Source organism: Ahaetulla prasina, chromosome 1 (assembly GCF_028640845.1).
Source record: "Ahaetulla prasina isolate Xishuangbanna chromosome 1, ASM2864084v1, whole genome shotgun sequence".
Classification (NCBI taxonomy): domain Eukaryota; kingdom Metazoa; phylum Chordata; class Lepidosauria; order Squamata; family Colubridae; genus Ahaetulla; species Ahaetulla prasina.
Window position 1 is genome coordinate 211,094,409 of NC_080539.1, and position 15,027 is coordinate 211,109,435.

Here is a 15,027-nt window from a genome sequence, read left to right on the forward strand (position 1 = left end):
ATAAATATAATTAATGCAGGGTCGGGTCTGCCCAGTTACCATTTTAGAACGGTGGGGAGGAGAAAAGAGAGTAGGAGGTAGGAAAGAGGAGAAGAGGAAGGAAGAGGGTAGAAGAGGGAGAAGGAAGGTGTAGGGTGGAGGGAGGAGAGGATGTAGATAAGAGAAGGAGAGGAAGGTCTGGAAAGTAGAAGAAGGTAGAAGAGGGAAGAGTGTTAAAAAGGGGGGTGGTGACTGGGCAAGCCCGACTAATTGTATATAACTGTACATTGGATGAATTATTTGATATGATTGTAAAAATAAAACTTTTTATAAAAGAACAAAAAGTACATGTTCAGATAAAGCAATAATACGATCATAATTTTTTTTCTGTGTTTCTTTCATTTTCAGGGTACATCCCCAGTTGATTAATCTATATGGAGGAAATGATGTTATTTTGGATAATCTGAAAGAATCCTGCAGCTGTATTTAGAAATAGTCTATTAAAAAAATTACCTACTTTCCACCCAATCATATTGATACAACAAAAATTGCATAAAGAATATGGAAGCCGGGATGATTCAAGTTAGAAGTATGGAGTGTACTGTATCTCAAGATTCAACTCAGAACGAAGTTCAGAGTCATGGGAAAATACTCACTTTCTTATCAGGACAAATGCTGTCGCTTTCACCTTCAGATTGGCTTGAGACATATTTTGTGATTCCTGTTTTGGGTTTTGTATGCAAATCACATCCCTGTAGCTTTGACAAATTTTCAGGAATATTTAATTAGGGGGAAATTATTAGGGGAGAATAAGGGGAAAATTTTAGAGAAATAACAGACTTTGGGAAAGTTGGCTTTTTCAGTTTTAAAATTATTTTAGGTTCGCGTGTATAACTTCATTGTTTTCAGACAAAACTAGATGATATTTATCCCTAAAATCATAGCATCATTTTTTAAACAGCTAGGTCAAAGTGATTTAGGAAAAAATTCACTGACTGCCCCCAAGTGGATGGTGTCCTCTGCACAGGAAATGATCTGACTTAAAACATCCTACCTGTACTATACCAGGGCTTTTCAAACTATTTTATGGAAGTCTAGCAATCTGCAAGAATGCGATATACCATCGTTCCACGAGAGAATTGGATAAATGTTTCCCACCCACCCCCTTTGGATAATTACCCATAAACCCATAACCCAATCACAACAGGGACATTTAAATAAAGAGGGTTTAACCTACATTGGGGGGGAAAAACCCTTTATAGCAATAACACTAGCAACAGCACTTAGACTTAAGTATCACTTCACAGTGCTTTACAGCCCTCTCTAAGCAGTTTACAGAGTCAGTATATTGCCCCCAACAATTTGGGTCCTCATTTTACCCACCTCGGAAGAATGGAAGGCTGAGTCAGCCTTGAGCCTGGTGGTATTTGAATTGCCAAATTGCAGGCAGCCAGCAGTCTGCAGAAGTAGCCTGCAGTACAGCACTCTAACCACTGCACCAGCGAGGCTCTTTATTACAAGCAGTTTTGAGGTAATAAAGGGAAAAGTTTGGAAAGCATTGTACTGAAGGCAAAACAAAAATTAATTTAAATACAGCCATTTTTCTATCACTGAGCTTTGCCTCTCGATCAGGAGTTCCGGATTTGGTTCAGGTCTTCTAATACTTGATTATAATGAATGAACCCATTACATTAAACTGGGCATTCATCTGACTTTTTAAGAACATCTTAAGGACTCTTTTCTAATAATTCACAAATTACAGGGTGTTTGAGGTGAGTTAATATATAAAATTATTACCCAGTTTTTAACTGAAATAGAAATATATCTGCATACTGCTAACCGAGAACATTTTCAGTTTTTTTAAAGCAAAACAACTAAAATACTTAGCTATGAATTGAATTATGATTTTATGAGTAAATAAAAGTTGAAGTTGGCGTATCAACTAGACATGTCAACATAGTTTTAATGGTAATCATTTGGCAGATTTGGCTGGTTTTTGAAATAGAAATCAGTGTATTTGTACACTGTGGCCTTATATTAAGCCTTATATAATTCATTCGTAAATAAAATCCAGCAAAAGTACCGAATTCTTTGCATTATTTCATTTTGTAAAAAGTACACCTATTTGGAAGATGACCATATCTTGGGAACATAGTAAGATGTCTTCATTGCAAGTTCTTTCACTCATATATATTTTGATTGTTTTACAACTATCTGTGTGCATTACTCTGGGCTACGAAGCCTATTCTGTTTGCTATATGGCTAGAATTTTTTTTCTTCTGTTCAATTGTATCCAGTTTTTGGACTTTCTGGACAGTTTTCTTGGCAAGATTTTTCAGAAAAGAGTTGTCATTGCCTGCTTCCTAGGGCTGACTGTGATTTTCCCAAGGCAGAGCTAGGCCCTGCGGTCTTTCAGTTTTTACCCTGGTGCCTTATCACTACACCAAACTGGCTCTCTGACTAACACAATTATTAACATCACTGGAGATGTGCAGATTCTTTGAAAGAGGGGTTCTGTAATAAATGGGACTGCATTCAATGCACTCTTTTAATGATTAACTCAGCTGCCTTTTTCATCCAGCTGCTCCCAGTTGTCTCTGTGCATAAACATCCATTTCATGCAAATACAAAGTAAGATGGGATCAGCTTCTGAAAGATCTGCCTGCTTTAATAATTTCAAGAAAGGATTTTCATGTGTGGTTCCATTCACTGGGAAAACTTTCACAGATTTATCACGGCCCTAGTATTTATAAAATAATGCAACATAAATGACTTAGATGAGGGAATAGAAGGGAACTCATCGAATTTGCAGATGATACTAAGCAGGCAGGAATACCCAACACCCTGGAAGACAAGTGCAGGTTCCAAAGGGATCTTGACAGAATTGAACAATAGGCTGTGTCCAACAAAATGAAATTTAATGTGGAGAAAAGCAAGGTTTTGCATTTAGGCTGGAAAAACCAAAGGTACAAGTACAGATTAGGTGAAACCTTGGCTCAAAAACAATAACAAAAACAATAACAAAATGAAATTTAATGTGGAGAAAAGCAAGGTTTTGCATTTAGGCTGGAAAAACCAAAGGTACAAGTACAGATTAGGTGAAACCTTGGCTCAAAAACAATAACTGAGAGAGACCTTGGAATCCTAGGGGACAATCACTTAAATAAAAGTCAGTTTTTTGGCAATAGCCAAAAAAGCTAATATAATCCTTGGTTCTATAAACAGAGGCATAGAATCAAAATCACATGTATTAATATCGCTTTATAAAGCCTTAGTGAGGCCACACCTGGAATACCGCATCCAGTTTTGGTCACATTACAAAAAAGATGTTGAGACTTTGGAAAAAGTGCAGAGAAGAGCAACTAGGATGATTAAAAGCTTGAAGACAAAAGCATATGAAGAACGGTTGCAGGATTTGGGTAAGAATAATCTAGAGAAAAGGACTGGGGGAGGACATGAGAGCAGTATTCCAGTATTTGACGAGCTGCCACAAAGAATGGGTCAACTTATTTTCCAAAGCACTTGTGGGCAGGACAAGAAACGATGGATGGAAACTACAATGGAGAGAAGCAACCTAAAACTGAGAAACTTCCTAACGTTAGAGTTGAACAGCTTGCCTTTAGAAGTTGTGGGTGCTTCATCACTAGAGGTTTTTAAAAAGAGACAGGACAGCCACTTCTCTGGAATGGCATAGGATCTCCTACTTGAGCAGGGGGCTGGACTAGACAACTTCAAAGATCCCTTCCAGCTCTATTCTGAATTGAAAATTGATTTACTCAATTTGTATAGCTGCCCAGCTCAAACCAGTGTCTCTGCATGGCAAATGATTAAAACACTACACCAAAAGAAATGAAATACAAATAGAAACCAAGAGATGATATACTGTCAGTGTCACTATTAACACACACTTGGGATCTGAGGCCCAGGCACATTACTAGGTCTTCAAGGCTTCCAGAAGGCCAGCAAGGTTGGAACCATCCTAATCTCAGGAGGCAGTGTGCTCCAGAGGATAGGTGCTATGGCAGAAAAGGCACATCTCATGGTGACATTCTTTGGCTGACGGGACCCAGAGAATGCCCATCCTGCTGGATCAGATTGGTTGGGCAGAAACAAGGGGAGAAGACAGTCCTTCAATTAAATCTCGTAAGGGCTTTAAAGGTGATAACCAGCACCTTGAATTCCACACAGAAGCATACTGGCAGTTCCAGAAGCAATGGTGTCACATGTGTCAAATAGCCAACATCATTTACAACCGGTGTTTCTGCATTTTGTATCAGCTGAAGCTTCCAAGTGCTTCTCAAGGAGACCTTGAGCACATTGCAGTAGTCCCAGTAGGGCGTAATACGTTTTAAAGATGGGAAATACCATACAAACATTTATGTCTAATAGAGAGGTTTGCAGCCTCTGTTCGAAAGATTAGTAAGCAAATTACAGTGATAATTTACATTGTTAACATGGAGGGTATAGGAGAGATTGTAAGAAAACGAACTGTTCATTTTTAAATAAGTTGTCTTAGGCTTTCCAAAGAGTTAAATGACAACATTGTAAATACCAGCATTCATAAGTAAATTATATAGGGAAAGTTTAATTGTTAATAATTTTGATGTTTGTAAATATTCACTATAAAAATATGTCACAAAAATTGTACATTTAGGGATGAATTCAAATATCTACAATTATTTGACAGCTTCATATTCCATTTTATTCAATATTTTATTAGTTCAATGTTGGTGATTGTTCTTTTTTACAGTGTAGGGTATACAGTGATAGAACAGCTTGCTTATTTTTTAATCAGATTCTTCAATGCTTTAATGCTTTTGCACATTTGAGGTACAACTGATGTCATAGACTGTTTGTTCAAATAATAATAACCTTGGGGTTAAAGTGCAGTATTTTACCATCTTCTTAAGTCTTATGCTAAACATTCTGAACCTGTATAATGTGTGCAAGAAAATACATTTGTCTAAAGATTAGACATTAGATATTACAACAGTCACCAACTGGTGGTCCGTGGACCAGTGGTGGTCTGCGAGAAAATGTTGGTGGTCCACAGAAAAACTATTTGCAATGTTTTATATTGCACTAAATCAGGGGTCCTCAAACTACGGCCCCTGGACAGGATACATGCAATGAATGTTTGTGTTGCTGCAGAGAGTCTCCCCTTTTGGGGTCTTTTTGTGTGGGTTGGAGGGGGCAGAAATTCCAACTCTGCAGGGTCTGCTTCAGCCTCCTGGTGCGGGGCTTTGGGCGAAGGCTGGAGGGAAGCACCGCTGATGGAAAAGAGATAGAGGGCCTTGTTCCAGTGGGACTGCATCATGGCCTGGAGCTGGCTGACCATCTCAGCCCGCTGAGCTTCCAGGCGCCGGTACCTGGCCTTGCACTCCCACAGGTCTTCCCTCTGCTTGGAAAGCCTATGCTCCTAGTCCTCAGTGAGGTTCTTCTGCTGAGCCTCCTTCTCGGTCAGATCCAATTTGAACTGAGCCAGCTATTTTGCCAACTCTTTCTTGTGGTGGCTGCTTAGCTCCAACAACTGCTTCCTGTTGGGGCCCTAAAGAGCCCAGGCGGGCAGGCAAGAAGTGGCTGGGAGGGGAGAGGTGAGTAGAGGCCGGCGTGGGGCACCCCTCAATGTGAGTGACATTGAGTTGGCTATGCCCACTCAGCCACATGACCACCTAGCTACCCCCCCACCCAGCCAGTCATTAGGCAGATCATATTAGTGGTCCACGGGATTTAAAATGATGCATTTAGTGGTCCCTGAGGTCCGAAAGGTTGGTGACCCCTGAGATACTAGGCAAAGATTCTCTCTATTTCTTCAAAATACAAAAATAAATAAAACGATTGCATAAGAAGTGGTAACTGCCATTTCCCTGATTTTACACAATGGGAGGACTTCTCCAACCCAGCCAGGTAGAACCCTCAAAACATGGTTGAGAGTCGCACAACAACAAAAATCTCATACAGGCCTTGAGCCCAAAGCTCTATTATATCATTTGGGTTTTTTCAGTTCAAGATACATAGGAAGAGCTCAAAAACAAGTTAGTTTCTTCCTCTCCACTGATCTGACCCCTTATTCTCTGCCAAGGAAGCATTTTCTCTCAGTAGGGTCCCTACTAATAGAGTATGCCAATATTCCAGGGTTAGTTGCATGGTAAGTCTGGACAGATACAATGGAGGGGACATCCAAGATCGCACGTTGTTCCCCTTTCATTAAAAAAAATTGCCTCTCTTCTTTCACTGGAGAGATCCTACATATAAGCATAGTTCTTCTTGAAATGTGTTTGAGTATTAGTAGCTCGGGTTGGTAATTAGGCTGTTGGTTTGAGCTCTGAGCTTGGCAATTTGGTTACAAACGTTTCGTCACAATTCGAGGAGACATCGTCAGAGCATTTTGAATTGTTCTTCTTACCTGGACATTCCCAGTATTTCCAGAGCCAAGGTGGAGAAAGTAGAATAAAAATTGTCAGCAGCCACTAAATTTGCAAATCTAAAAAACGATGTCACTGGTTTCATTTTAGGAACTAGAAGGGGAGAACACGGGTCTACATTGTGTGGGGACTAAAACTGGTCTAATTTTGCAGTCTCCTGAACACTGGAACGTCTTGGGAAGCGAGGTTATACATTCGCGATTCAAGTATGATTAGTACAGTGCTCCTACTCAAGTACCTTTTAAAAAGCAAGGAGCAATTCCTAGTGTTTCCTTGTTCTTGCATTTTGAATTTTTCTTTCCTTTTGATTAGAACTCTTGAAAATGTTTATCCTTCAGAGTTTTCTATGATTTGTGCTTTTGGAAGCCCGTTTTGATGGCTATTCCTTTCACGTATGATATGGGGGCTTAAGACTTAACAGTTCTTGCAGCAGATACTTCTTAACTTCTACCAACTTCCTACTCTGAGGTATTATTGTGAATATGTTTAAAAAACTCCAAACTTTCACTTCCATTTTTTTCCTCAGGAAAACGTTTGTATTTTCTTTTGAAGAATCCCATCTGGAATACACAGTTCCAAAAATATTACAAGGTTTGCAATTTCAAAGCACTAATATGTATGCATATTTATATTTTAGAAAAAGAACATTACCCATTGTTTTAATATACCAAGATTCAGCTATACTCAAAATACATTCCAAAGTTTAAACATCCTGAATAAAAACTTATTTTTACATTTAAAAAAATAGGCATATTTCATCCAGTAGGAGGATCCCATGAACCAAGTAAAACCATTCTTCCTCTAATGTTTAAATCTGAATCATTTCCCAAATTGCAAAGTGTTTAAAATGAAACAAGAGCTCTTTATTTGGGAAGTCAGGCATCCTAAAATCTCTTGAGTTATATCTGATTACCACTTTCCCCCCCATAAATTCCAAAGGCTCATTTCTCCTTCCCCTTTGTAATCTGTCCAAATGGCTATTGGAATTGTCTGCTCATTTTATGCTGTCAATTTCCCCAAATCACATTAAAGTGTAACAAGCTACATAAAAACCACATTTGTTCCCGAATGCCAAATAAAAATCATAGCAAAAAGCTGTGTGTTCTAAAGAACATTGCAGATTTCTTTTAGTGATTAGAAAAGCTATATTTTTCCTTTTGGATGGATATCTAGCCAACCCATTAAAATGCACCAATGTGTAGATTAATACTGAAATACGTACCTTCCATAAAAATAATATAAGAAGCAAAAGCAAAGAAATTCCAAATAGGGAACCTATTGCAATAAGCAGGACACTGACACTATGTTTTGTCTTCTGGTTATGACGTCCCTCCAAAATGACCTGTAGAAAATAAAACACACATAGTTATTGCAGGTAAAAACATGTATTTGGAATACTCTTTAGGAGGCCTTTGTTTCACTTCTCACAGAAGTAGAGTTTGGATTTGAGCTGTGACTTGTTTACCTTCAAGGTAGGTCTGTAAAAGAGCTTTCATAGAAGTCAAATGCCACTGATTTGAGAGGTATGCTTTAATTCTGATTACAGCGTAATTTCTGATGAAATAAACATGCAATAAAGATTCTGCATTTATGACACTGCAAATTAGGCTTTTTTGCAAATAGATGAAAACAAGATAATGTGCTTCTTCACAACAGCCCTTGGTTTAGATCTAGTAGAATAGGCATCAGAAACTGAAGTAATGCAAGAACTAATGCCAAATGAATGATAAATCATGTCTGCTTTGGGTTAGAAAATAAATCAAAGCAGATCTGGATTAATATTCAAGTTGTCCAGTGTTTCCTCTCCTTCATTGTCTGACTTCAATACTTACATGAGTGGTTTGCTTATTTTTGTGGAGTTCAATAACTCTGGGGTTTTGATCTGCTGAAACTTCTCCTTTTATCTCAAAGGTAAGCACTGAAGCTTCATCCTATTGTTAAGTAAAAAAAAACAAAAACATTTTAAATCAACTGCTCTGTAAGGGTTCAAATGAAAAATAATATGAAATAAGTGAGGGTAAGGAGGTAAGGTGAAGAGTCTACATAGGACAAAGCTTACTCAAAATTATATGCTTTTTAACTAAGGGCATTCAGAGAAAAAACATTAAGCAACTAAATCTGATACTGAAATATGACACTTTGTCTGTAGTTCTCTGAGACTTAAGAATATGATTACACAGCCTTCAGTATGAAAGCACAAAGATTAAAATATTTACTATGCTTAATAGTGAAGGTGTTGCTTCAAGATGAACATGAACAGTTGATTCCTTTCCACTCTCCATGTCTCCAAATTTGCAAAATATTTGCCAACATAGCTGATCATTCTTCATACAAAACTAGGAGAGAAAGAATATAAAAATTATTATACAGAGTAAAATGAGTGCAGCACATATATATGAAAAATGGAGCATGAGTAAGTTTGTACCCCAACTGGAATATATAATTAAGAATATATATTATAATATATAATTAGAAAAGAGTATGGGATTAATTTCTTATGCCATGAATCATATTAGCTCATAGGCAATAGCTAACACAGGCACATTTGCATGCCCCCTTCAATCCAGCTTGAGGATTTTTTAATAACTTATTTTTGAAGGAGATGCTTCTGCATGATGCAACTTTTCTGTCAACTCCAGCCCACATTTGAGACTAGTTCACTTCAGGTCCTTCTGAAGCTCAGGTCCTTCTTTTGAACCTGAATTTTAAGATGGTTTGCCATGTCTTTCCAACACAAGTTTTGCTATTTACATGTCATGCTTTGGAAGTGGCTGAGATGAAAGATACAACATGGTGTGATCTTCCCATCAATTATTGTTTGCTTTTAGCTAAGGCAGACATACCCTCACCCCTCTATAGTGTAGTAGCTGACAGACAACTGCACAATGGACAGAATATGATTTTTTAAAAAGTCTTATTTACTCCTTCCTCAATCCCCCACCTAACCTGTTGGCAGATTGCATGAAATGGCAAGTGGCTGAAGTCAATGCTATCTCCACTACTGCCAGTCTTACAAGATTTACCAGACAGGGAACCATGACCAGGTGACCTAATTCTATTATAAGATTATTTTAACATAATCTTGCAAGTCTGAAAGTGCTTCTCTCCCTCCATCTCCTTTTACGGCTCCCAAATTAGGCAGGGTCTTTTCTAAGCCTCTTGCCCCACACATTCCTGCTGTGGGATAAGTTGTCTTTTATATGACTGTTCCATCGGTTGGGTCTCATTGCCCTGTCTCCCAAGGTCATTCTTATGTACCATTACAGCTACCTATCAGAAGATAGGGATTTGGGGGTCAAAAGGACGGATGAGGAACAATTGCTCCTGCTTCGGTGTGTTAACAGGTTTCACTAAATCTAGGAATTCAACATCATGGGAACTCCAACAAGTGCTATAAGAAGTTGACAGAGGCAGACTAGTAAGGCACATTTCGCATGCGACCTGACAGCCTTCCCCGTAGATACTTTGCTTTGTTTTGCTGCAGATGTTACCCACCCACAGTGCCTAACAGCTGTGATTGGGTGACTGTTATGGGTGCAAGAGATCCAGATAGTGATAAAGGCTTCTTCCCAGTAAAGCAGAGCTCGCTCTCAGCTGGTCAGGCTCTGACAAACTCATCAGCATTATAACCTTTGCCCTATGGAGACCAATCGGTAGTTGTTCTTTTGCCTAGATAGGTAAACCTACCAAACCCAGCACAATGTTTCTTAGGACAATACCACTGAGAAAGAGATGGCATTGTTTGCGTAGACAGAACATGAGCTATCTTGTGCCAACTCTTGTCTGGAAGAAAGCAAGTTAATCTGCTTTCTGGAAAAGCCTCACATATAAGCATGGCGTAATACCTTGATAGTAATGTATTTCTAATTCATGTCAGGAAAGACTTTAGAAGGCGGCACTGGTTATCGCTTGTCAACTGTTTGGAGTATGAGCCATTAAGCTTTCAAATTTTAACAGTAATGAAGCCTCAGCAAGGGTTACTGTCCTTTTCCTTAAGTCTTTATAAGTTGGTTTCCAACTGTTGAATTCCTGACAGCAGAACCTTGCCTATGTCTTTTGGTAAACCAATGCCCTTCCGTGTAAAGTGACTTCTTCCCAAATAGCTTAACACTGAAATGAGGCATAAATTAAATTATTTTAGCATAATCAAGCCACTCTGTAGTTCTGAAAACTTTGCTTCTAAGGTAGAAATATGCAATAGGACAGTATTACAGCTTTAACCAATCAATAAAAAAAGGGGAAATTACCAGTGGCCTATTGTCAAGTTTTGTGAGGAATGTAATAAGATCTTGCACCATATTTCCCTGTTGTTCTGGTAAAATACAGTCTCTCCTATGACTTTCATAGGTACATTGTCCATCAGTGGTCTGCAAATGAGCAAAATCATAATTGTCTTACATTTTGATACCAAAGAAATTTGGAGACATTGCATATAACAACATAAACAAATCATCTCAGTAAAAAAATTACCCTGTTTTAATAAAACATTCGTAAATTAAAATAAAACAAATTGAAGTAATACTGAGAAGAGCAAGCTTATAGCTAAGCTTTAATACTATCTAAATTTGACCCATACTTTAATCCATGTCTTTAAATATCTTGGGGCAGGAGGATGCAGTGAAGAAAAGGGAATATGGTTTTGTAACAGGACAGTTGTTTTTTATTTTTATTATTAAATTTATTTGCTGTCCATCTCACAATTTGAAGAGACAGCTAGGACAACTGCAACCCTTTTCAAGATTTTCTACGACATTTCATCGGATAGGAAAGCATGCAGTGATCACAAACACAATTCATAAGGACTCATAGTGCCTATCACAAGTCTTTATGCCCATATTGGAAAAAGATGATTCTGTATGGGAAAAAGAACCCCAAATATTCTATGACTGACTGCAGTCTCTTATGCATTTTATTATTGCTGCAGCATCACCAAGTCTTTTCTCCTAATACGAGCCATGAGAAAAGCTTCGAATTCCAAATATATTGTTCTGAGTTGGAACAGCTGTGTCACTTGTGCTGGGAGTATTTTGAGTGTGAAACCATTGCCCTGACCTCAGAACACTTCCAAAGTGACTGAAACAATGGCAACCAGCTCTTTTGAACTCAAAACAACTATTTGGAACTTACCCGTGGTTGAAAAGTTTTGAACTTCCCTATCTGACCCACTTTCCCTTTCTATGGAAGTTGCGCAAAAGTAAACCACTGTATTAAAATTATATGCTGATCTTGAACAGGACAGCTCAAAGACAAGATGCCAATTACAGTGTAAAAATCCACACCAGGGAACCACAAACATTTCAGGCAGGCAGCATCAATCTTGAGGCAAACGCCTTCTCAGGAACATCTATGGGATGTGAGTCAAAATCTGCAAGAACACAGGTCATGAAAACAGACCTGTTCTTTTTGTACAGTTTCTGTGACCTTGAGGCATGTACAAAAGGAATGCATCTTGTATCATCCCTGCTATCTTGTAGATTGTGATCCCTTGTGTTGAAATTCAATTATTCACCTATTCTTATATTTTTTGATAGTATTTTCTGATGATGTTTTCTGCAGGCAAAGCAATTCATCAATAAACAAAGATCCATAAGCCCCACCACCTTGCCTGTCTTAATCTGTTGTAACATACTCTCCCCTATAATGCTTTACACCTTTTTCCATCAAAGGCACTGCTGGTTTGGTCTTCCTCTTAAATCATAAACGTCAAAGATAACATATCACAATCGTTCATAAAGGTTGCAGATCTATGTAGGAAGCTAACAATTGCATAATTTGGTATGCTGCATCACGTTTCATGTTCCAAATCCAGAAAATAAATTAAGCATACCTTGACATCCAGTATATTAAACAGTTTGGTATCTCTTGGTAGAAAAGAATTGGGTATCTGTATCAGCAGATTTACATCCGGAGCCAGACTTACTGCAGGATTACTGACCTTTGGTGTAAGGAAAGCCAGAGTTGAATTAGTATTTTATCTGAATTGGTATCAGAACTATTGCACCCTATCACCTTCCTCCAGTCAAAGCTTAAAACAATTGAAATTTTAGAAACCTTCACTTCCAAATGTTGAATTCTGAACACATAGTTCCTGATGCTCCACTATACTGCAAGCTAAAGACTCTGTATATTTTAACATTTGCAGATTAGAACTTAGAATAACTTTATTGTCACTTTGAATGTACACTAATTGTACATATATTATGTATATATTATATATATATACATACATACATACATATATACATACATACATACATACATACATATATATATATATATAAATGAAATTCCATTGCATATAGCTCTCAAAGGGTCACCACCTCCAATATACACTACATAAACATGATAAAATAAAATGAATACAAAATTATGCGTATACCCACATATATTATATGACACAGAGAAAAAGATCTGTGTCCATAGCATACTTAAGGTAGACGAAATGGCATTAAAGGACATTGCCAGGCCACAGGAAAAGCATAATAATTACATAATTAAAACAGTAGAAGAGACAAAAATAGCTCTTATTTGCCATTCCTCCAGCAAGAAAGTCTTTCTGAAACAATGAATATACAGAGCAAAAATTAAACACCCATTTTTGAAAGGGGATATTTACATTATAATAAACTCGGCAATTCACAATGGCACTTATAATTCAAAAACTGAAATGACTTCCTTCATTGTAAAAAGAGAGTAGCTGTGACATAAAGGGGAAAATTAAATGAATAGCGTTCAGAGAGTGATCAATGTGGATGGAGATTCAGTGGCTAAGAAAGCAGCTTTGTAGAACAGGGGTCTCCTCAGCAAAACTGGCTGAGGAACTCTGGGAGTTGAAGTCCACAAGTCTAAAAGGGACCAAGGTTGGAGACCCCTGTTGTAGAAGATTAGATGTCGGACTCGGATTGGGAAGACCTGGATTTAAATCTACCTCAGTCACAAGAAAGCATTTTTGTTTTTTTTTTAAAAAGATTCTTTTCATTTAATTCATATTTCCAAAAGACAATGAAAATAGAGAATAACGTTCATACATAGAAAGTGATGTTGATTATCTCCTCCATGCAAGAAGCTGGTGAATTTTCTTCACTGGGTCCATAAATAAATGATGCTGGAGACGCCGACCTACAAACAATGTTGTTGTTGTTGTTTTTCAAAATAAATAACAGAGGAAACACTGATTAAAGTGGAATCAATTATATGACAGTTTCCTTGAGTACCTATCTTCATACCTATCTAAAAAGTTAGTTACATCCGATTAAACTCTCATAACTAGAGCTTTCATTCTTGTCCTTCCTCCTTGCTTTCCCTATGTGGCCTTTAAACCTGAAGGTGACCTTCCAGAGCAGTTCTGAGAGGAGGTGCAGGAGGAGGTAGAAGTGCAGATGAGATGGAAGTCTCATCTGCCAGGACTGACTGTCCTGGTGGAGTCTGTCACATATCCAACTTACTTGGGAGTATCAAAAAATAACTCACCTATTTTGGGATGACTGCTCTACGTAGATGGGCATTGTCAACACTGTATTTATCTCTGCAGCATTTGCAACTGGAGTTATTTTCCAGCCTTCTCTGAAGAAGTTAGGGACCTTTTAAATTGCAAATGCATGCACTCTACCAAATGTATGCCATTTTTTAAAAAAATGCTGGTATCCCTTCCTATTCCTTGAGTATTACACTATCATCTATATTCCTATATTTGCGTTTAATTGCAATAAAGTACATATTTACAATTCAATTAAATACCTATTACATGCACAGATTTCAAAAAATTTTCATTTAAGTATTAAAAAGCTGTACGAGGATCAAGAGCTACTATGTACTTTAATATCTTTTTCAGAAATTGGGGCTTTTGTAGGTCAAATAAATCTCAGCTATCCATCTTTATAAGTCGAAAGGACAACATTAAGCCTCTGTAAGGTTGAAAGCCCAAACATTGAATTTACCTAGTTATCCTGTTAAAACAGCCTTCGTGAAGCTTTTATGCTGCCTTTCCATAAAAATGAGCAAAGCCTGAGCAATTAAAAGAACACACAAGAACTTCCACAGGCTCAAAACCCTAAGAAATCAGCAGGCCTCTGCATGTTGCTTTGCAACAGCTCTACACACATTTCCAAATGCTTTCGCTTACCCATGAATGTTCAGCTCCACTTCATGTTTTTGAGGCAAAGCTAAAACTACACTGTTATCGGACAGCAGGTCATGGTCTAATTCATTCTCACTACAGAAGGAAAGAAATGCATCACAATGTTTACTGACATCCCCGACTATTGCTTGGTTTCCTTACATAGTACGCTTGGCAATAGAGAGCATGATCATATGCCAGCAAGCACATTTTCTGTCATTTCAGTACAAGAGTTTTGCCCATTTGAGAACTGTATCCATAGCCTGTTTATCCAACCCCAAAAAGAAACATTGTGCCCCCCCATTACATTAGACTTCTGTGAAATTTCTGCACATTATGAAATGTATTTTTATGCAGTTCTTGGTGTTTTTTTTTTCAAATATAGGTCTAAGGTAAACAACCTGTAGTAAGCAACGCTTACCAAGTTGCATTAATGCTGATGTGCAAGTCATCTTCTGCTCTGTTGAGTGAACTTGAATCCAACACAAAGCTAATGTCCACCTGAAA

At 37.9% G+C, this 15,027-nt stretch overlaps 2 protein-coding genes across 2 annotated transcripts in view; one reads left to right on the forward strand and one right to left on the reverse strand.

The window, feature by feature from the left end:
* CERKL (ceramide kinase like) overlaps positions 1 to 2,043 on the forward strand; it is a 52,781-nt gene extending 50,738 nt beyond the window's left edge. The window contains exon 13 of the mRNA XM_058187197.1: positions 388 to 2,043. Coding sequence (XP_058043180.1) covers positions 388 to 469 — 82 coding nt within the window. The 3' untranslated portion in view covers positions 470 to 2,043. The remainder of the gene's footprint in view (positions 1 to 387) is intronic.
* Positions 2,044 to 4,559: 2,516 nt separating this feature from the next.
* ITGA4 (integrin subunit alpha 4) overlaps positions 4,560 to 15,027 on the reverse strand; it is a 54,323-nt gene continuing 43,855 nt past the window's right edge. Inside the window, exons 20-28 of the mRNA XM_058189404.1 lie at positions 14,942 to 15,021; positions 14,527 to 14,616; positions 13,433 to 13,523; positions 12,232 to 12,339; positions 10,652 to 10,771; positions 8,621 to 8,740; positions 8,237 to 8,335; positions 7,627 to 7,746; positions 4,560 to 6,964 (exon numbers count right to left, since the gene is read on the reverse strand). Of these exons, the coding sequence (XP_058045387.1) occupies positions 6,863 to 6,964; positions 7,627 to 7,746; positions 8,237 to 8,335; positions 8,621 to 8,740; positions 10,652 to 10,771; positions 12,232 to 12,339; positions 13,433 to 13,523; positions 14,527 to 14,616; positions 14,942 to 15,021 (930 nt within the window). The 3' untranslated portion in view covers positions 4,560 to 6,862. The remainder of the gene's footprint in view (positions 6,965 to 7,626; positions 7,747 to 8,236; positions 8,336 to 8,620; positions 8,741 to 10,651; positions 10,772 to 12,231; positions 12,340 to 13,432; positions 13,524 to 14,526; positions 14,617 to 14,941; positions 15,022 to 15,027) is intronic.